Genomic DNA, 22,172 nt, shown 5'->3' with positions numbered 1-22,172 from the left:
AATATGAAATGGTAAAAATAGACCAAATATTTAAACTCAGCACCCTCAAAAACCCCTAAAAACATATTTTGTGCTTGCTGTAATTTTGTATTTAGTAATTTTCCTACTTGAATGCTTCATCCTACCTGTCAGGTAGAAAGAGAAGCCTGTTGTGGATGGGAGTTGAAGTTAATTTGACCAGAAGTAGTCACTGATCTCTTCCTAGATGAGAGGATCATCCCTATAAAATTTCATTGCATTTGGTTAGGTTAAGTTAGAATCTCATTAGAAGGCAGGATAAGAGTTTTAAGTAAGAGTAAACCATTAGTTTCAAACTTTGGGTGTTTCCTATTTTAAAGAACATGTTACGGTTATTCAAATGTTAAGAAAATTATACTTTCTTAGAGCAAATTCTGCAAATTCATTAAATATTTGAAATTTAAATACCTTCAAGTCTTGCCAACTCATCTCCGAGGACATAAATGACATGTTCTTTTTTTTTTTTTTTTGCAATAATGTCCTGAAAGATTCAACAGGTTTCAACAGGTTCAAAAATACTTTATTTATTTTCGGTGTTTAAAATTCGTTTACTCTAATAAGACATAATTTTCTCACAATTTGAATCTTGAGTGAAATTTTGAAGATTTCTGATGTTAATGCTACTGTAAACAATATAAAAGTAAACCAATTTTTTGAATTGCTCAACTTTCCCAGTAACATTTAAAATTTGTGGTGCAATTTGTTAACATATTTTATTGAAAAAACTTGTTATATTTTTAACTATTATAAAATGGCAAAAAGCTTAATTTTGAGGGTACGGATGAGTTTTATAAAAATTTGTAAATGCTAATAATAAGTAAAATTGTCATTCAGTCCAACCCCACTGCAGATACACACAATCCCCATTATCTCCAGACTCCCTTGACCTTTAAACACCAAAATTGAATAGCATCAATCTCCCTAATAAAAAAAACTTTTCTGCAAAATTTCAGAAATTTTTGACAGTAAACTTCAAACAGGGTGAATAAAGTGCCAAGTACACAGATACACACAATCATATGTACAAAAAACCCTCCAAGTTTATTGTACTCAACATTTAAAGTTGTCCTAAATCCAAAAATGTAAAAATCTGAGGGGTCATTTCTTGCCTGATTGCCATACTTTCCCTCTATACAACAGCCAGGAAAATAAAAATTATAAAGTTGAAAAATATTAAGAAAAATTTGAAATGAAACTGTAATAATAATAAAATAGCAATGAAAAAGTGTTTAAAATGTATTTAGAAAGTTAATGAAAAGAGAAATTTCTAGTAATTAATTAAATCCTAAAAAATAATCAATATTGAAATGCTTCTTCATTTCATTAATCTAGCAATATGAATGAAGTTTTAATTATCTTTACTTAATTATGATTAATGCATAGAAAAGCAATTTTGCCTGCTGTAAGACAATAAAAAGACTTTGTTAATACAACGAGAAANTATCTGTTAAAAGAATTTACAACAATAAATTTATTACTTTCATTTTTGTGTCTAGGAAGACGGATGTCATATAGATTCAAAGATTAGATAAGTAATGCCTTTATACTTTTTGGGTCGCTGCCAAACCCACAAGGGAAATGACAAGAAATCACACATTTCTACATGTACCCACATTAATTTCATTTTTATTACTTTTTTAACTTTTACAATATTTTTAAATTCTCCATTCTTCTAATGCATTTTAAAAACTTCTTACCAGTTTTCTGTATTGAGGTGAATAGGCCATAATTAAAAATACATATTGGTGGTAAAAAAGAGATCGAGATACCTGAAATTCAGGAGTGACAAGATTTATAAATGTTACGGATCAGATCAGTGCATTATCAATCAGACAGGAATTATTTTTACTTGTAAAATTTTAAAAGCAGAGAACCTTTCTCAGAATGGAATTTCCTTGTCTAAAAATTGTTTTTACTACATTTAATTAACTTATTACACATAATACACTTGTATGTAATTATCCAACTTTTGTATTTAGGTCAAGAAAATGATAATAGTTTTCAAATGCTTGTCTGTCTTTGTAAATTTTAATGTTAAAAACAGGAAAAACACTGTTTTAAACAATTTTTCCAAGTGTTTTCTCTATTTGTGTGCGATGCTAACCCAACTTAATGTCTTACTTAAGTAAAAAAAAGTAGCTTAACCCAGACTAAAGTATAATTTTACAATTATTTTAAATGCTTAATGTCTTTAGTAGCAACTACTGATATTCTCAACCATTCTTTTCCTTCAATTTTCTACTTGCTTAAAACAGATCTGAAATACGACTTTAAAGAGTGAGTTAAATTGGATAAATGCCTCGTTGTAGACTGTCAAAGAAGCAAATTAAACAGTTACAAGACCTTATCTTTCAACTCGTAATTTGAGTCGTGCGGCAGTTCTACGTAACTGGGATACTTTGTAACCTAAGAGGTAAATTACACAGTGCTGTTGAAGAGGAGAAGTCGTAACTGCAAAATGAGGTCGACAAATTATGCTTCCCGCACTTAGGGCATGACAAATTGAAGAACGTTCAATATGGATGGCTGTTATGTTGAAACGGTCAATGACATAAATTTATTCTGTCTGTATTACACATCACTTGTCACTTTTGTTTACTTCTGTTGACAAGAATAATTATGTGCATTAAAAGAGACCTTGGCTGATGATTTTAATGATATGCTGTAAATAGTATTTGAGTTATTATTTTGCTTTATCAAGCATACTTGTGTACTATATATTATACAAATTTATTTACACTAAAATTTAATTCTATCAATTTATATAATTATTATTAAATTATTTTTATAATCAGCAAGCAAATTTTATTATTACACAAGAACAAACTCTGACATTATATTTAAATGATTATTCAAGTGGATCCAACTAGTGTTTCACATCAAACCAAACAATTATATTAGCAATGGAGAAAAAAAAATGTTTAATATATATATATAATGTGTACATTATATGACATATGCAATTCTTTATATCACATATGCGATAACAGTAAAGGTCTTAAATGTAGGAAATCTACACCTTTGTCCAGGATCTTTCAGTTTTATGAGCTTCAGTATGTTCATCAATGCTCGGTCTTGCTGGAATTGATATTTAACTGAAATCATAAACCTTGTATGATATCAACTATTGTGTAAGTCAAGCTTTATATTAAATAAACTTATATGAAAAATGTCTTGTCACACTAACCTAGAAATTTGTAGTCTAAAACTGCCATTAAATAATATTTGCCTTTACAAATGTTACGTTATTTTAAATTGGTGTACTGTTTATAACAGTGATAATACCCCTTTCATTGAAAACAAAATGATTATCGCTGGCTGTAGAGAACTTTTTCTGAATGGCATTTAGTACAGTGGAACTCTCATACAATGAAGTCAGATATAATATAACCTTGGTTTTATTGAACTGAAGAATCTATTCTTGGCAAATCTGCTATGTCTTTAAACATAGTTATAATGGAAACTTGGTTACATTGAATCAAATTATTCTGAATCTCTATTTGAGAGACCTCGATTACAGTGAACTGCCTCCAGTGAACTCCAAAACACCCAGTAAACCATGTGCTGCTTCTTTTCCTATAAAACATTTGTTGTTTACTAGAAAGTGCAGTACAGTATTAGTTACTGACATTAACATAGCCAATGCATAGCAATTAACAAAGCCTCAATAACATAAAATTCATCACCCTTTTGTATTAAGTCTCGTTTGCAGTTTTGACAATAATCTTGCTACAGAAGGATTCCTTACAGATGAGGAAATTTTGCAATCTCTGATTGCCCTGGAAGAAAAAAAAATGGAGGAAGATGAAGAAGAGGAAGAAAAAGGAAGTGATGAGTGTGTAGCAATTGTTCCTATTCCAAGTAATGAAGAGGCCAAGAAGACACTGGAAATAAAAATATGGGAACTTAACAAACTTCAAGAAGAATCAGATGCAGATATATTCTCAAACAACATTTCTCAATTGGAGAACATGCTAAATGAAAACCTCATTAAGAATTACAAACAAAAGTCGATTAGAAATTTTTTGAAAGTTGTACAACATTAGATACTCTTAAAAGACAATAAAAGTGCTTCATAAATGCAGTTCTACTGAATATTGAGTAAATTATTGCATCTTTTAATGCATATTAATAATTATCAATTGGTTTAGTTAAGAAGTCTAAAATTAAGAAGAGTCAAACCAAATTACTAACACATTTGGAAACTTAATGAAAAAAAAACTCCTAGAGTAGTGAGTCATTAATACATAAATACATAACTTATTAAGTATGATCAAGAAGTGGTGAATCAGCTTAGAAAATACAATTGCTAAAATTTGATTAACATTATTATTCAGCTTACTAATTAACAACTCTTCCTCTTTCTTACTTGTTCATTTATTTTGGAGACATTTTGACAAAGAGAATTTGTGTCACTTATGCATCCTTACATCTCTAGTAGTGTTAGTTTACTACAGAATGTCTAAGGTACAATAAAGTTTAAATAGGATTAATATAAATACTTTTTTCTTTCTAAATCTTTCTGTCCTGTTGACAGTAAGAGAACTTCTTTTTAGCAAGCCCCTTATGGGTTCAGCCAGGCCCATAATGGGGTGACAGAACAGTGAAAGATGGAGCCCGATGGACCAATCTTCAAAAAATTTCTGGTGTTTATCGACCGTCTGGATTCAATCCTGGTCCTATAGAGTAGTAGGATGCCACCTTAGCTGTTTGACTATCTGGCTGTAACATAGTGCTGTTTATTAGGATGTCAGATGTTCCAGTTAAAGGTTTATTAAAGCATTGGTTGCAGCCAAGACTGATGCATACTGGAACATACTCATTATTACAGAATTTAGTAGTGTTAGTTTACTGCAGACCTTGAGGCAGGGCTGTGGACTCAGAGTCAGGAGGAATTTCTGGCCAGAGGAGTCAGGAAAAATGTGTCAAGTTCGACTCTATATTTATTAATTTTTTAAAATGTTTTGTATTTTGTTATAATCAGGGCTGTGGAGTCAAAGTTTTGGTGTTTTAGCCAGAGTCAGAGTCGTCAAAAATCCACCGACTCTAACTCCTTTTTACTTACCAACTTGTTATGTATATAAAACGGAAAAGTATTGGAATCGTGTCAAATTTGACCCTCCAAGGTTTTTTTGCAAATCTACACATTTGGAGACCTCCCAAACCCCTCAAAAAAGTCAATAAAGGAGAAAAATTCACGCATGCATGTGTGTTGGCATCTAATTTGTTTAATTTCTTTATTTTTTGTTCTGACATATTTAAACAATATCTCAGAATAGGTAAAGTTTGAGAAATGAAATGTGGCATTGTAGCTTGCGTATAAAGGTGCATTAATACTATTAAATTTTGGTTCTTAAAGGTCAACAGGGTGGAAACATAAAAGTGGTCATGTGTCATATCTCTTAATGAATATTTTACTCGTTATTAGCGTTCAAAATTTAAAAAAAATAAAATAAAACTCATCTCTACCCTCAAAGTAAGCTTTTTTGCCATTTTATAATAGTACAGTAGAACCCGTTAAGATTTTCTCACCTAAGATGTTAGAATGTATATGGGGACATGATTTAGTTCAACCACTTTGACACTTAATAACTAACTCCTGTGTTAAACCATCCGACTACGATTGTGACCACTCTGACCACAGAAATTATTAGGCTTAAAACAGGGTGAACAAAATCATGCCCCCCACAAACAGTCTAACATCCACACATATAGGAAAAAACCTCGAATCTTTTGCATATCTCGAAATTTCAAGGTGTCCCCAGTCCAAAAATGTAAAAATTTGGGAGGGGTCATTTTTCGACTGAGCGCTACACTTTCTCCTCTGTTATATATAACAGCCATAAAAGTAAGAATTATTGAATACATATTTATATATTACTTAGAGAAGTCTTTTAGCTTTGGAATAAAAAGTTTCTACGCTGTATCTTTATTAGAACTCTATTTATTGAATCTTTTATTCTGAGGTCACATGATGACATCAGAATTTCCAGGTCTCTTTCGGTAACAAGTCTGCCCCTGGTCGGAGTCGGATGGTAAGGAAAAGTCGGAGTCAGAGTTGGTAGATTTTTACATGACTCCACAGCCCTAGTTATAATTCATTTATTTTAAATACAAAATGCAACAATTTAATTTATTAAATATGTATCAATAGATTTCTTTGTAGTATTTGTGTTCAGTAGTTAAATTATTTTGACCCAATTGAATTTGAATATTTTTGATTCATTCCTTTATTATCCTAAAGGAATAAAGAATCAAAAATAAAAGGAATAAAGAATCAAAAATATTAAAATCCACTCTAAATAAGTACTCTATTTTTCTGAATGAGCCAGACTAATTAATCAGAGTATATATTTTTCTTTTCTGAACAAGGGGCTGAAGTAGCTAGATCACAGACTTTTTAGTTGTACTAACTTTTCTGGAAAGCTGAAATTGAAGTGCAAAAGCTGTAGAATAAAGATATGTAGATGTAGAATTTTATTGCTCCCCTTTTTCCTCTTATTAAATATTTGTTAAAAATAAATTGTTTTTATACAAATAAATATTAATGTAAGTTAAATATTAAAAATACTAACTATAAAAGTATTTTGGTAAATGCCCAGAGCTCCTATCAGAGTTCAGAGTAGGGTAACCCCCTATGAGTGCCTCTGCCCCCCAAAAATGATTTGGTATTTAATTTTTCCAGAGTCGGGAGTCGGAGTCAACGTATTAAAATTATCAGGAGTCAGAGTCAAGTGTTTTTTTACCAACCCCGCAGCCCTGGTATATAAAATGCACATAGAACTACTTAAATTATGGCAAGATAAACTTAGTTTTCTATAATTTATTAATTCTGTCTGAACTAAAAACTAAAAAAAAATTCATAATTTTACTGGTATTGTTTTTATTGTGATAGATTTCAAGGACATTTTAACAATTCTAATGTTATGACTTCTTAGCCTTTCAAATTTCTAAATTATGCACTAACAATTTATCATGTTTCTCAATAGAAACTGGATTATTAACAAAAGATGAAAGATACAAAACACATGAAGGTTATTGGAAATTTCTTGTTCCAGTTGTTAAATTTTACTCAAAGATTAAAACACTACAGAGGTTGATGTTAAACTATAGATCAAACGATGTGTTAACAAATAAATGAGATAAAACTGTGATTATGTTAAAATTTGCTTATACTTTCTAAAAATGAGATTTAGTATGTTATGGATGCAATGTACAGGGTGCATAGTCCTTATTCTCCCACATAATGACAAACACAGATAGCTACAGTTACGAACATGACATATAGTTACAGTGCCTTACAAAAAGAGAATGCTTGTGATGCCCCTAGCAGTAAAATTCAAAAGTTAGCACGTCTTGAACACAATGCATGATATGGAAAAAGTAATTATAAAGTTGTAGAACTGACAAATTTACTACATAGTGACACACTATGTATATAAATAGTGTAAATGATGTAAAAAGAACCATCTGCACATTGAGCACAGATAGTAAAATGTGTATTTCTTGTATTCATTTGTGTGTTCTCATTTCTTTCTTCTGTGTTTATTTACAAAATGTTTGTTATTTTGTGTTGTATGTTATGCATTGCTCACACATATCAGGACTTTACTATGCACCCTATATATCCGTAATGCCCAGTTTCAATTACGTTCAGTGCAAGTGAACTTGAAATTGATAGACCTGCATGAACAAAGATGTAAATTAAAACTGTAGCTCAAGGATGCATCCTTCAGTATCTAAGAATTATATTTTTAATGTACAAAACATGTAAGAGTTAACTCTAAAAAAAGAATGAATAGATTTAAGAAAAACATTTGAGACTAGACCAATTTTACTATGTATATACAATTAAATTAGAATAAAAATTACATACCTGATGTGGTATTTGATCGTTGAAATTGTTTCAGACTTCGTTCGGGCAATGGCGGAGGGTCATAAGTACACACATTTGTTACCGTGAAAGGTCTTATTGTGAGTGGTCGTAGAGGTTTGAGAGGAGCTGGTCCCAGTTTTTCCTTAGGAGGAAGTTCTTTTCTTCTAAACTTTTTATTACTATAGCATATATAATTATTTAGTATGAGGGATGAGTCATCAAATTTGAATGTAGAGAGAGATAATGCTTGTATGATTGCATTATCACTTAATGTAAAACTATCTTTGCTTAATGAATTGGAGTTCTTTTCTAATTTGTTCAATGCTAATTTTGAATTTGTAAGTGACTCCTGACTAGCATTTTTTTCCAATGCTTGTGTTACTTCATTTGCCAATTCACTAATGTGTTGCTTCAGTTCTTTAATTTGTTCGGTACCCTCTGGAGTCAATTTTTCTTCCATCCCGAAGTTGACAGGATCATTCTTTGGCAATTTGATCATAGTTGATGAAGCTGATTTTACTGGTTTTTGAGCTATATTTGGCTTTGGTTTTATGAGTGGTTTCATGGTATTTTGAGCGCTATGAATTGGTGAACCATTTGGAGAAATTCTTTCCACAGATCTTGACAGAGCATTAACAATGCTTAACTCTGGTAAAGATCCCTTGCGCTCAGAAACGATACCAGACCGAGTGATTTTGTTGAGAATTTCGGTATTATTTGCAACTGAAGAGACAGTGTCGTTGCCATTTTTATCACAGATGATAGTATTTGATGAGAGTTTGTTCACTGTTTTATTGCCATTTATCTTAGCACCTGGTTGCAGCATTCCCATTAATGGCTGATCTTTCTGTCTAAAAATGGCAAGAAGAGCTTGCACATTAGCTTGCGATGAAGAATCAACCATTGTTTCACTTTCGTTTTCCTTTTCTTGCTGTACAAAATAAAACAAAATTAATTGAATAATAAGCAATAGTTGAAACTATTAATATACTTTCATTAGATTTAAAAGAATTTAAATTAATTATCCCACTTTAACTAATAACACAAACAATTTCAAATAATAGTTAGATAAACATTAATATAACAATAATAATTTAATTAGTAAAATAGTTCACCAAGTGTTTAATAATTCATATAATTAAAAACATGGAAGTATTAATAATTTTTGAGCAGTTACTGAATATTTCTGTAAATAAGCCCCAAGCTTAATTATGGAAAATACAAATTACCTGTCAGTGCATTTAGAGCATTGGGCCTTTCTCACTGCCTAATTGTGAGGCCCTTCTGTAAAAAAAATAATAGATGGGGACCATAATAACTTTTTTTAAACTAATAAAAACAAAGCTGATTTCATTGAAGCCAGCTTCCTTTTTAATATATAACAAAAGTTTCTTAAATTAAAAAAAAAAAAAAATTCAGTGTTTTTGAAGGTCCTGAGTTGTGAGACCTTCTCATTTTCAAAGTGCATGAACCAATCATTCTGCCATTGCTATTTGTTGTTATCAGAGCTGTCTAGAGATTATATGGGGCCCAAGATTAGAGTGGATCCCTTTCATCATTTCTTTCAACAAATGAAATGTGCAGAATGCTTGTTTATTAACAAGCAGTCCTAAATATTTTATTTTCTGTTACTGAAAGTTATGTTAATATTATTTTTTCCAAGCTTGAGGAAAAATCCCCAGCATCTTTTGCCAGCCTAGTTGTTACCATAACAATAAGCATATGTGTCATCTGGAAAGAGAGTTCACAATCCTTATGCTTCACTTCAGCAAATGTAGCACTGAAAGATTTCTATCAAACTAGGAATTTTCTTAAATCTAATTACTAGAATCTGATAGATGAAGAAGCTCACTAACAGCATAAGTTTGGTCATTTTGTCTTTTAAGGTTGTTCAATACATTTCTTGATGATTGAGAGAAATCTGAAAACATTCATTTACTATTTAATTGAAGACTTCTTTAGCCAATAAGTTATTTCAACTTTACCTAAAAACTTGGTACTTTAATGAAAGTTTATTGAAAATTGCTTATTTGCCTAAAAGTTGCCCATTTATTCAATTGATTTTAAATCAAATTTTCTAGCTAATTTTCTATTTCACTTATCTTCAAATCAATAATACAGAACAAATATCTAAATTAACCATTCTGTCTTCAGTTACATTTGATATTATATATTTTTATATACAACTAGCTTACCCATCGCGCATTGCTGCAATCTCAGAAGAAACGAAATTCAAGCAAACTCGTTATGATAAAATTCGATTTACATTTTATCATTTTTATTGAAACTTATTATTATTCATTTTCATTGGGAAAACATTTCAAAGTGTCGTTTCAATTCTATTTATTTATTGGAGTGCTTGTAGATACACGATATTTTTTGTTTTTCCTAATTTGGAAAAGGGGGATCCCTAGATCGGTAAAATAGGCGAATTTCCTCCTACAACTTCGGTTGCTGTTCGGGATACAGTTAAGCTTTTAACAAAGTTTGAGCGAATACATAATTAGCAAAAAAAAAGTTGAAATAAAGTGATTAAACAAAAATTATTACAAATATCGTAAATATAAGTTTACAAATGCATATATAGAGATATTTTTTGAACAGGGGAAATGGTCTTCACAATTTGAAATTGATCGAACACACAGTGAAATGCTCGTATACACTCACGCCATCTATCATAGGATAAATGTACTGTGCCAGAAACCTTCACGGGAGTGTATTAAAAAATTTCCCAAAGCTTCACGGCAATTGGATAAACAGTGTGGTAATGCATGAAGGACGAACAGACAGACACACAGACATACATTCATTTTTATATATATATAGATAAGATAAATATGCATATTAGTTTTGTTTATATTTTGTAGATTTATGTACCATATTTTCATACATGTAAACCCACTACAGCAAAACTAAAATCTTTGCATAACCTGCACCACCATGTACAGTACTTACATCTATGGAAGCAGATATAGATGTACATTCGTAATTGAAATTTAAAGTTGATACTTCTCTTCACATAACCCACTTGCTTTCAAACTGTCTTTTAAACACAGATAACATGCAATTATATGCACAAAAATACAATAGATAGATCAACAGATTTAAAATTTACATTATTTACCACTATTCATGACTTATTTGTACCAATTTTTAAATAATATAAAAAAAGAATTCTCCTAGAGATAAAGAAATCAGGTACAATGACTTATATAAACACATAAAAATGAATGTATATTAACTGTTTCAATTTAAACTGATTTTTTCCAATGATTCCATCAATAATTCAAGCATTGAAACTGATCAAAACATTTGAACAAATAGATAATTTATTAAAATTCAATGAGGAAAAATAAAAATCCATGAAGCATTTTATAACTTAAGCTAGGTTTATACTGTTATATGAACCACTAAAATCAAACACTAAGAGAAATGCTGTTTGCATTGTACTATGCAACAATAACTGAATTAAGAGAAATAAGAGAATGTGATTGGTTGAAAGATTTCATTTACAATTGTCAGTTTTAAGGAAAAAGTTAATTGGTCGAATGAACTGAAGTTCAGTAAAAGTTTCAACTTCTAACAAATCAAATGAACTGGTCAAACAATTGCCTAAAGAACAGGAACTAATAGTTATTGCACTGTCTCGTGCGGTTAAAAGCCACTTGTCTCTCTAAGAAGATCGAGCAACTCCAGTAATCGCTTGTCTATTTAGTAGGCTAGAGTATCATTTGTTATCAGAATTAACCAGACAAATCGCTCCACCAACTAGTATACAAAGGGCAGGAACATAATAGTTTGTATGTCAATGTAAACTTAACTTTATTCCTCAAAACATTGATTAAACAAGATAATAGGAAGTACATGAAGCATCAGAAATCTGAACTAATTCGGACCAGACCCAGTTCAATTTTCAATCTATGCAATTTTCAAATACACATGTAAATTAGCATTTTAAGTGCTGCAAAATCCAAATACACGGTAAATCAAATTTAGATGTTCAAACCAGTATTTCACAAAGAATGTAGAAACACTACCATTGAAAGGGTTACTTTCCTTTTTTCGAAATTTCTTTCTGAATCCAAATTGGACACTTCACTGTGTTAAAATTTTACATAAATGATAGTTGATAAACTTAAAAATTTTATATCTAAAACATAACTCAATTTTCATTGGAGCAATTCAGAATCTTTAATTTATTTAAATATATTCTTTAATGGCTTTTTACTTGAAAACTTATTTATTTTCTATATAAATGTTAAAGGTCTGCATTCTTCAGTTAATTATCTTAATTTAATTGCTATTATTTATAGAACAAGAAATCTGTCTGTAAAGATATGGCGAGTCAACTACCTTGCAACATCCTTATAAGGTCGTAGTCCCACTTTTGCATAATGCCTTGCACAAAACATTAGTTTTGTCTAAAATAATCAATCATATGTTTAAATACTAAAATATGTTGAAAACTGATTAGTCAGCTGAGGAAATGCTAATGTTTTACACATACATTATGTAGAAATGAGGATACAGACTATGAATTTCCACTTTCATGGAATTGTTACTATAGAGATTTTACACAGAACAAGAGATCTGGTCTCTATGAATGTCTTCTGTTTCACAAACTCTCAACTGAAATATTTATTATTGTAGGTAACTTTCATGTCTAAGAATTTGAAAACAACAATATGTAAAAATATTTAATTTAAAATAAAAAAATACTAGACACTGAGCAAAAATTTTTCCACCTCGTAGCCAACAAGAGAACCTTTTTGCCTGTTCATTGTAGATTTGGCTCACAATTGAAAAGGTAAGCAATCAAAATGTTTCAGGAGAAACAAATGTAGTAACAATCTGAAAAATCCCTTTTTGAACATCAGCAAATCTGTTGTAGAGCTTCATCACAATTGAGAGATGGCTTAAAAGCTCAGATGGTATTTATAGTGTTGATCCAATTCCAATAAAACAATTAATAATTACAATTATAATACTACAAAGTTCAAAAAATTACCTTTATGCTAAAATATTTTATAACTCAGATCAAATTATTAATAAATCCAACTTTGAAGAATGGAACGACATCATTAGCATGAGAGATTTTAAAAAATAATACTTTATCTAGTGATATTTTCATATAAAACAAAGAATGATAGGTTTTTCTCCCCAAGATAAGATAATGGTTAATTATGCAATTGAATAAATTAGTAAGCAAATAAAATAACTTTTTTGTCTATTCAATTCAATGAATTCACTGTGAAACTCTAAACAAGTTATGCCAGGAATTGCAGCATTCCTCACATTCATTTAAAAATAATTGGAAAGAATGTGGAACAGTGCATTATGCATATAGAACAACTGATACTTTGTTAAATGCCATATAATACAAACAATACAAAATCAAGTTGTTCTCACAATCATAAAAAATGTATTATTACGAGAGTTACTTACAGCTGATAACTTAGAATTGATAAAGTTTATAAACTTTAAAGTTAATATTTAATATCAATGAAGAAATTTTACTCAATTTTTATATATATTTATAGTATCATCCTCATTGTAGATAAGATAAGAAAATAAATATTATCCAAATGTTATATCTTTATCAGCATATTTAGCACAAAATATTTTTTATTATTATTTAACAATTTGTAAACTTAAAATATGGAGCAACGTAATTAAATCAGAATCTGATAGCTTGGCATGGATCCAGGAGTAGATTCCAAGATGTCATTTGGGACTCGTTGTGACATGATTGAGAGTTGTCTAGCACACAGAATGATACTTTTAACACGTTTTTAGACATGTTACATGATAATATCCCTTCCATTATTTATTTTTTGTAATTTCTTACATGTTTACACTTTATGAAAGTTTGTATATTACTTATACACACTAGAAAATTAAGATGCATTAAGTTGATAAATTGAGAAGTTTTAAGTACCTAAAATTAGGCCGATAGCTTACTCTAAAGTCAGATAATATCAGTTTTTATTTGATCTTATTTTAAACTATTAGTCATTGTTCTAATGTATTGTTCTTAAATCAAGAATTCTAACTGCACCCTAGATACTCTCATATCCTTGTAAAAAGATAGTACAAGTTCTTTCTGACCAGTGGATATTAAGATGGTGTCTCTGTCATCACATATTTGGCAAGATCAAAATAAAGTCGAGTGAAAAGAGACGAAACTCGATGTATCCTGGTCAAACCACTCATTAAAGTTTCTCGAGGATACAATCTTAACTTGAATCCACCTTTAGAATATCAGATTAATCTTTACTACATTAGCCATTTGGCCATGTTGTATGCATATATTTTCTGATACAGTAGAACCTCGAAAACTCGGCCTAATGTGGACCGAAGGATGGCCGAGTTTGTGAAAATGCCGGGTTATCGGGAATTGGGTTAAAAAAGGATAAGTGTTTCCTCAGAAAATACTGTACTGTACTTGTATGTATTGTTTACTTGAGAATACAACAGAGAATAAACTGCCCAAATACCCTTAAACAAAGGAAAAGTACGTCCTTTATGAAGGTATAGAGCCTTTACTACATGAAAATTAAAATTAATGAATACACTATGTACAGTAATTTACCTGATAAGACAGACCTCAGAAAAATACTTTATGAGAGCTTTTATACTTTTATAAAGCTGTCTATAATGAAAATTAATTAACTAAGGATGTTTTTGCCCTGCCAGGGTGTGGCCGAGTTATCCGGAGTGCCGGGTTATCGAGAGCCGAGTTTTCGAGGTTCTACTGTACAATTTATGACTCCTAACAATAGAACTGGTAAAAGTAATTTTAAATATTGTTAAAAATGATAATCATTCAATCAAAAATTTAGTAGTTAATCAGTGTTTTCAAATGTTAAATGTTTTAATTAACAAAAACACTCAAATTTTCTCATCCTAAAATGTTTTGTAAACATTGCATTGCTTTATATATAAAGCAATTTTATAAAAAACAGATAAAAAATATATATATAATTTTTATCTGTTTTATCTGTTTATATATATTTATCTTATCATTTATCAATTTTATATTCAAAATAGAGCATTGTAATTAGAATATGATAGCTATATAATGCATTTAACAATTCTGATCCCAATAAAGTACTGTATTATTTTTGTGATTTACTATGGAATGCTAAACAAGTTAAGCCAAGTTATAGAATTAACTCTTAACTTAAGTTTTTCTTTCTTGCATACAAGCATCAGCACCTAACATATCTAAATTTTACTCATTTTTTAAAATTCTGAACTCATTTGCATAAAATTGAACATATACATTTACTTCTTAGTTCTATAAACGTTTCTTATTAAGAAAATAAATTAAAATGTAAAAATATTTAATAATTCAAAGATCAAAACATTTATTGCATAAGAGAATTAGATTTAGCACATATTTTTAGTAAGATTTATTCAGAAATCACTATTTACTTGTAGATATTCTGTAACGTCAAATGATAATTCAAAATCTTTTTATATACATATTAATATAAAAAAGGAACTTTTATATCACATCTACTATGATTATATGCAATGATAAGACCCAGTCTTTCATCAGAAGACATTTTTTTTTTACTCTCTTATCAACATACTTAATCCTCGACATAAAATCTATTAGCGTAACTTGGATAGTAGTTACGCGGTTATTAATAAATTAAAAGGAATGAGATAAAAACTATGAACATGACATTAGACAAATATCTGGCGGCACACAGATCTACAGGGTCAGAAATTTAATATGGCAGCATCATAGTCATAATCCTTATCATATGTAAAAACTAGGGCATATACAAGATGTGTAATTTCAACTTATTCAAACTGGAAGAGCTACTTTAGAGAGTTCTAATTAATTTCTATTCTTGAGCATCTCTTAAAATTCTTCATGATAAATTTTAATTCTAAAATTTATAAATGTGAATTTGTATAAAGGATTCTTGGATTATTTAAGGATCTTTTAACTGCAGATCATTTTAATCTTTTAACTAGTCTGTCATCATTTGATGTCTATTATCTGCTATCATCAAGAATATTTAAACATAATTTATTCTCTGAAAGCCTCTATTATTATTCATTAATACATATTCAAAAATTATTCTCTTATAATTATATAATCTACTTTTAGATCAATTATTAATGAATAAGGTCACACTTTATATTACTAGTACGTAGAGCATGACCGGCAAACAAGTCCAAAACAACTTATTTATTTTTTAACATGCAAAAGAAATTAATTAATTCTGCACAATGAAATAAAAGTATCTATGAAACATTTCATAAAAACATACAATTAAGGAACCAAACAAAGTGAAATTATTTAACAGGAAGAAGCTAATAAGATAAATGAAAACACAGTTCCCTGTTCATTTTATTTAACTAAATTAACTACTTAAGCTTTTACTTTAATTCCTGATAAAATTAAGGAACAGGATGGATATATGAAACTGCTTTTCCTATTTTAATCAGTATTTTGTTTAGTAATCAGGTGATTTCAGATTTAAGTATTCAAGCAAATTGTTATTGAAAGGGCATCAATTTGCTTCAATATAGTGTATTTTTAATCCTGTCAAATGACTAGATGACAGAATAAAAAATCAGCTTGTTGTTCTGAAGGATCTTCTGAAGAAAGAGAAATTTTTCTAGATGATTTGACCCAGATATGTTGAGACTAATCCTTCATCATCTGGCTGCTCTAGTGTAGGTCTCCCCAAAGCTGTGGATATAAAAAATAAGTCCTCTCAATACTCACAGGTTGAGAAGGGGATAAAGCTATCAACTGTGAACAACTGAAACTGCATTATTAGAAATAAATACACAAAAACAAGTTCAAGTTCTCTTGTTCTCTCATGCTTTACATCTTGTTTTTTTCTCCTGAAAATGAAGCAGTGATGCTTGAAAGCACTCGCCAGTTTATTTTCACATATTTAAACTCCAAATTAAAATTATTTTATCCAGTTTATTAAAATTTTGGTTCTCACCGACAGAGATGATAAATAAATGACAAAGCACCAGCATAGAAAGTTAAATATAATAATACTTAAAAATATAAAGCTAAGTTCTATAATTGGTATAAATTTAAAGTTGTTTAATTTAATTGAAGAATTGTTATATAATTTAAACAATATCAAGAAACCTGGCAACAGTTCTAATACCCAACAAAAGAAATCATAGATATTTTAACAGAGTGAAGCAAAATTATAAGCAGTTTGGGAGCATGAATTCAAACAACAGTTCTGAATTTCTTCATTTATATCAGAAAAATTTTAAAATAAAGAAATTAAACACATCTCTGAATCAAAAACATAATATATTTAGACGACTCTGTGCTTTTTGATAAAATAGTAAATTAAAGCTCTAAATTGTGGACAAAAATGGTTTAAAAAGCATTAAATTTTTAATAAATGGCAGTTTAAGTAGGAGTAAATGGTAGAAAAATAGAAGAACGCAAATAAATTTACCTTATTTTTGAGGAACAGTGTAACATAAGTCAACATAGATGAGAGTTTCTCACAAGTGGAAGTTGCTAATTGTATATAATTACTTAAAGTTAATTAAGATCAGAATAAGATGATAAATTACCTAATGATAACAGACAGGATAGACAGGAAGGAAATTGCTCGGCAGGAGCCAGAGACCGAAATAACAAGACAGAATATTTATACATTTTATTTTTGCAGTTTGCAGACAAGACAAGGAAGAAGAATACAAAGATGACAAAAATTTAAACATATTAAGGATGGAAAATCCGGTAATCGCTATTTTTTCTAGGCCGGCATGGATCACTCCAGGTGCATCCAGAATGTCCTGGAAGATGGAGAGCACTGTCAAATTTAACAATTTTGATAAATAAAAATGGTTGCTGGACTTATCAACTCTTCCTACTAAATAAAGTCATAAACAACTTTCTGTTTAAAGTTTAACAAGGTGTAGAAGTGAGTAACATTCAGTAAATGACCCCCACTGAGATCAACAGCAGTGGAAAGTCATAAAGAACCCAAGGAGGATAAAGCAAGTAAAAAAAAGAGACTTCTTGGAAGTTCAGGCGTGGCTACTGGCCCACACATAACGAGGTCAACGATCTGAACGATATTTATTCTAGAAAATGTAATAGATAATTGTTGTCATTGCTAGTGAGGCATAATTTCATCAGCTTCCCCCTCTTCTCTCCATCAACTTCTATTGAAAATTAGGAATGTGGCACAGGAAATGACGTATCTCGACCGTTAATTTTCGCGTAAAGCGTATATTTTCGTTACGAAGAACTTAACGCATAACAGAGTAGAATTCCCCACTAAGACGGCAATTCTTGCAGTCTTTTTATTCGTTAACAATAGTATAGTATGCATTATAAACCAAGCTAAACACTAGGTAGAGTGCAGGTGGCATAACACAAACAGAAAAAATAAAGATGGCGAGGCGGTAAAGTGGGAGAAAAAGTTACTAGAAAAACCGAAAGGGGAAAAAATGCGAGCAATAGCGCGTGAAATTCAACGTTTCAATAGCAGATTTCCTTTTTGTTTCGATATATTGTTTAACCGATTCCTCCCCCTTTTTTATGTTTCGCTGCAAATTGTTGGAATGGTTGCAGCCCTCCTCCTAAAAAACCGAGTTGAAAATACTCTTCAGTAATTTCGTTAACCATATTCATTTCCTCATTTTCAATATCATGTATTTTTTTTTTTCTTCCTTCCCGTGTAGAGGTTCGGCTCCGTATCCTTTCTTCGAGTTAGAAGATAAAAAAGAAAATACAAAAAAAATCGCCACAGTATTGAGCAAACTTAAAGGTGATTCACCCTGTTCTCACGCTGAAAGACGGGCGACAAAAACGCAATTTTCGCACAATCGGATCGTTTTACACTAGCATATGGCATATTGCTTCTTCTTTTAAATGGCATCATAAATGATTTTTGATACTCATCTAACAGGAATAACATACAGTTTTCGGCACTTGTGACACGCGGGAGGGCCAAAAACGAGCTGGATTTGTCCCCTACAACACGCGAAAATTCTAATAATCAAATCATCAGCATCATCTTTTCTTCTTAAATGGAGTCTTTTGTTACTCATCTAATGGGAATAACTGAAATTCCTGGCGAAGGGGGAGGCAAAACGAATCCCTAAGTCGCTCCTCCTTAAACAGCCGAAACTTCTAATTATCGAATTAACATCATCATCATCTGTATGTGAGTCAATCGCTTTCACTTAACGGATGACTAACCGTGGAATTTTTAAAATTTTTTTTTCCTTCCAATCGAACTTCGTCCTTTTTGTAAGTGGAAATTGCATAAAGAGAAATCAAGGTCGACACTTTGTGACTAACCTCCCTTTACGTGTGAGACGAGTCATAGGTAGGGAGATAATTATCGACCCTCGCAAAGTGTTCCGAGCTTCTATATTAAGTTGTCACGTCGGAATGCCGACTTTCCTCAATACCTAAGTGCTATTATGACGTAACAGCTGTAGAATAACGCGCAGACAATAGGATAATTACTAAGCTTTGTTATGCTATAATTCGAATTTTAAAATACTTCCCCCTTTACTCGTAAAATCGGAACGTTTACGGCTTTGTTTTTCTCGAAAAATAACTAAATTTTAAGTCTAATTACAGATAACAGCGGGTTAGCTTTGTTTATACTTGTTAACCGCAGCTGTCACGCTGTACAGTACAATCAAACGTTACAATACAACAGTAATCGTACAGTTGTAGCGCGTTAATCTCTTGTAATATTAACGAGTAGTGTTCCCTCTAACACAGCTGATGACGTAAAACACAAGGCAGAACATGTTCATCTGTCAAATTCTGGTGTTTAACTCAGTGTTAGAGCCCGTGCTACGTACAATTTATGACACAGATACGCGCTTTTCACAGATAAACTATCACTCAACCGACCACACAAGAATGACATTAAATAACGTGTAGTTTAGTATTGTAATTTAAAAAACTTACCTCCATTTTTTCCGATTTAAAGACACTTAACGTAAATCAAGTATAGTATAATCTATCGCAGTGTTTCATGCTGCAGCCTCAACAGAACGTTTGACGTCCTACACGACATACTTTACGAACAACGATCAACCGACCGACACTACAAACAACTGTTGCACGCGATGACTCACACAGTCACGTGGCAATCGGTGAGCCTGGCAAATACCGCGCTGCCATCTTTCGATCGTTCTCTTCGCTAGTGTGACGTCGGCTCTGTGTCCTAAATACGAGCGATGCGTGAATATTTTCGTGTTTATTAGAAAAAATTATGGGAATTACATTTAAGTCTTCTCTTGCATGGTTGAATGAAATAAATATGAAATGACATGTTTTTTGGCTGTATGAATTATCACGCGTGCAGTACTTCACTGCTTATTCGTTACGCTCAACCGTGTATAAATATGCTCTTGTGTATAAAAATTATCATAGCGGTAAAGATGGCAGCGAACGTAACTACTTTGTAACATTGCGTGAATACAGTGTCGGCGCGTAATTAATTAATGAAATGGCGATTTGAATCGAATTATTACATTTAAACATACAGTATATTTAGAAATGCAATATTTTTAGTGTAATTATAGTTATAATATAGAAATATTTAAAGGTTTAATTTGTAAAGAATATTATTATTATTTATTATAATCATAGATGGCAGCACATTTCGTTGTAACGCTAAGTAACTCGCTAAGAATGCGAATAATGAAAACGCCCAATTTCCCTAAAATTTATTTATCAGTAAATAAAACACTTATTATCTTTAAAATAAGTTTTAAAACACAAAGAATAAATATATATTATATATTGAGTAAATAACTGTATACCCAAATTAATAATAAAGGATTTATTTCAATGCAACCAAACGCTCTGAGATGGTCGTAAGTTCGTCTGCTTCAAAATGGCGCCGCTTTAAAGTCTAAAACTGAATGTTCTCGCTGCAATTACACTCATGTAAGTGAAAATTATTTATATATTTCATTTAATCTCATATAATTGTGTGTAAAATGCATTGCATACCTATTACATGAGTAATTTATGCACATTTATATAAAATACAGGATGATCCACGGAAAAGTAGCCCGCATGCGACGATACTGCAATATGAAGAGCTAGCAAGTTGATAATTTTTCTAAAGTATTCATGTTACAACACATTACAAGAGATTACAACATAAATGTAAATGAAATGTCATTTTAATAATGTAATCTAACTATCAATATATAAAGCTGAAAAACCTGATTATTTCTTTCTGTCACTGCATGCCAAAAATGGCCACTAGGGGCGCCCCTCGTTATTATTTAAATTAACAATAAATTTAGTATATTATTTGATGTGGTCTTTTGCATTTTTGGCTGCGTTTTAGTAGGGTACGCAATGAGAAATTTAGTATACGATATTATTATTTTTATTTGTAATAAGAATTTATTATTTATTCCACGGAATGACATTGATGTTGCTAGAACGCCCTCTAGGGAGCGTTCCGGGCTAGGACCTTGAGAATTATAAGTACGAAATAATCCCCGTCCCTCACCACCCGGCACTCCCATTGTGGGCCTAGCCGAACCCATAATGAGCTTGCAAAAAAAGGCCCTCTTAGTGCCCACAGGGTGGAAGAAGTAAAAAAAAAGTATGAAATAATCTAATATTAGAGAGGCTGCGGCGCAAGTTCAAACGCTACTTGTACTCGGCAAGCAGAAATACACGGTTTACGTTTTAACTCCAAGAAAAAATCGTTGCGGCGGACGTTCACAATATAACGTGAGTCAGTGAACGTCGCGCATTGACTCACCAACGTCGCCATTTGACAACGAATTTCCCGTGAGCCGCAACGATTTTTTCTTGGAGTTAAAACGTAAACCGTGTACTTCTGCTTGCCGTGTACAAGTAACGTTTGAACTTGTGCGGCAACCTCTCTAATCTTAATCTTTGTTGTTGTTTTTTTCCGGGCAACGCCGGGCTCATGTATTTTAATAATTTTGATATCATTTTATCTGACTATTGTAATATAAATTATGTACAGTGCCAGCCCGAGGCAAGTTTTAGAATGGAGCGCGATCCTATTATGGCGCCCTCCTTGGTTGTCCCTAATTTATACCCTTTAATTTTCTTTACCACTGAGGCGCCCCCTAGGACTTAGCGCGTGGAGCGGCTGCTCTGTTCGCCCTATGGTAGGGCCGGCTCTGATTATGTACAGTACTGTACAACGTATAAATGTAACACACACACAATTCACTATTAGTATAGTCTGATAATGAATCTGACTTTATCATTTGCTTATTAATAAGTTATAAC

General features: G+C 31.1%; 1 protein-coding gene across 5 annotated transcripts; it reads right to left on the bottom strand.

Annotated features, from left to right (window-relative positions):
- Positions 1-1,512: 1,512 nt before the first annotated feature.
- Positions 1,513-20,021, bottom strand: LOC111632614. 5 transcript variants are annotated; one of them, XM_023377097.1, is made up of 3 exons: positions 17,356-19,821; positions 7,895-8,825; positions 1,513-3,902 (listed from the first exon to the last, which is right to left on the bottom strand). In XM_023377097.1, the coding sequence occupies exons 1-3, from the start codon at positions 17,389-17,391 to the stop codon at positions 3,871-3,873; spliced, it is 999 nt and encodes a 332-aa protein (XP_023232865.1). In that variant the 5' UTR covers positions 17,392-19,821; the 3' UTR covers positions 1,513-3,870. The 5 variants fall into 5 exon arrangements, with proteins under 5 accessions (XP_023232865.1, XP_023232864.1, XP_023232863.1 ...); XM_023377096.1 differs by having other exon boundaries at positions 1,513-3,797; XM_023377095.1 differs by lacking the exons at positions 1,513-3,902; positions 17,356-19,821 and adding exons at positions 6,316-7,701; positions 19,845-20,021.
- Between the last annotated feature and the right edge of the window lie 2,151 nt (positions 20,022-22,172).

Source organism: Centruroides sculpturatus, unplaced genomic scaffold (genome assembly GCF_000671375.1).
Source record: "Centruroides sculpturatus isolate CEXI.00-Female unplaced genomic scaffold, Cexi_2.0 scaffold689, whole genome shotgun sequence".
In the NCBI taxonomy this organism is placed as follows: Eukaryota; Metazoa; Arthropoda; class Arachnida; order Scorpiones; family Buthidae; genus Centruroides; species Centruroides sculpturatus.
This window is presented reverse-complemented; position numbering and strand designations above follow the sequence as displayed.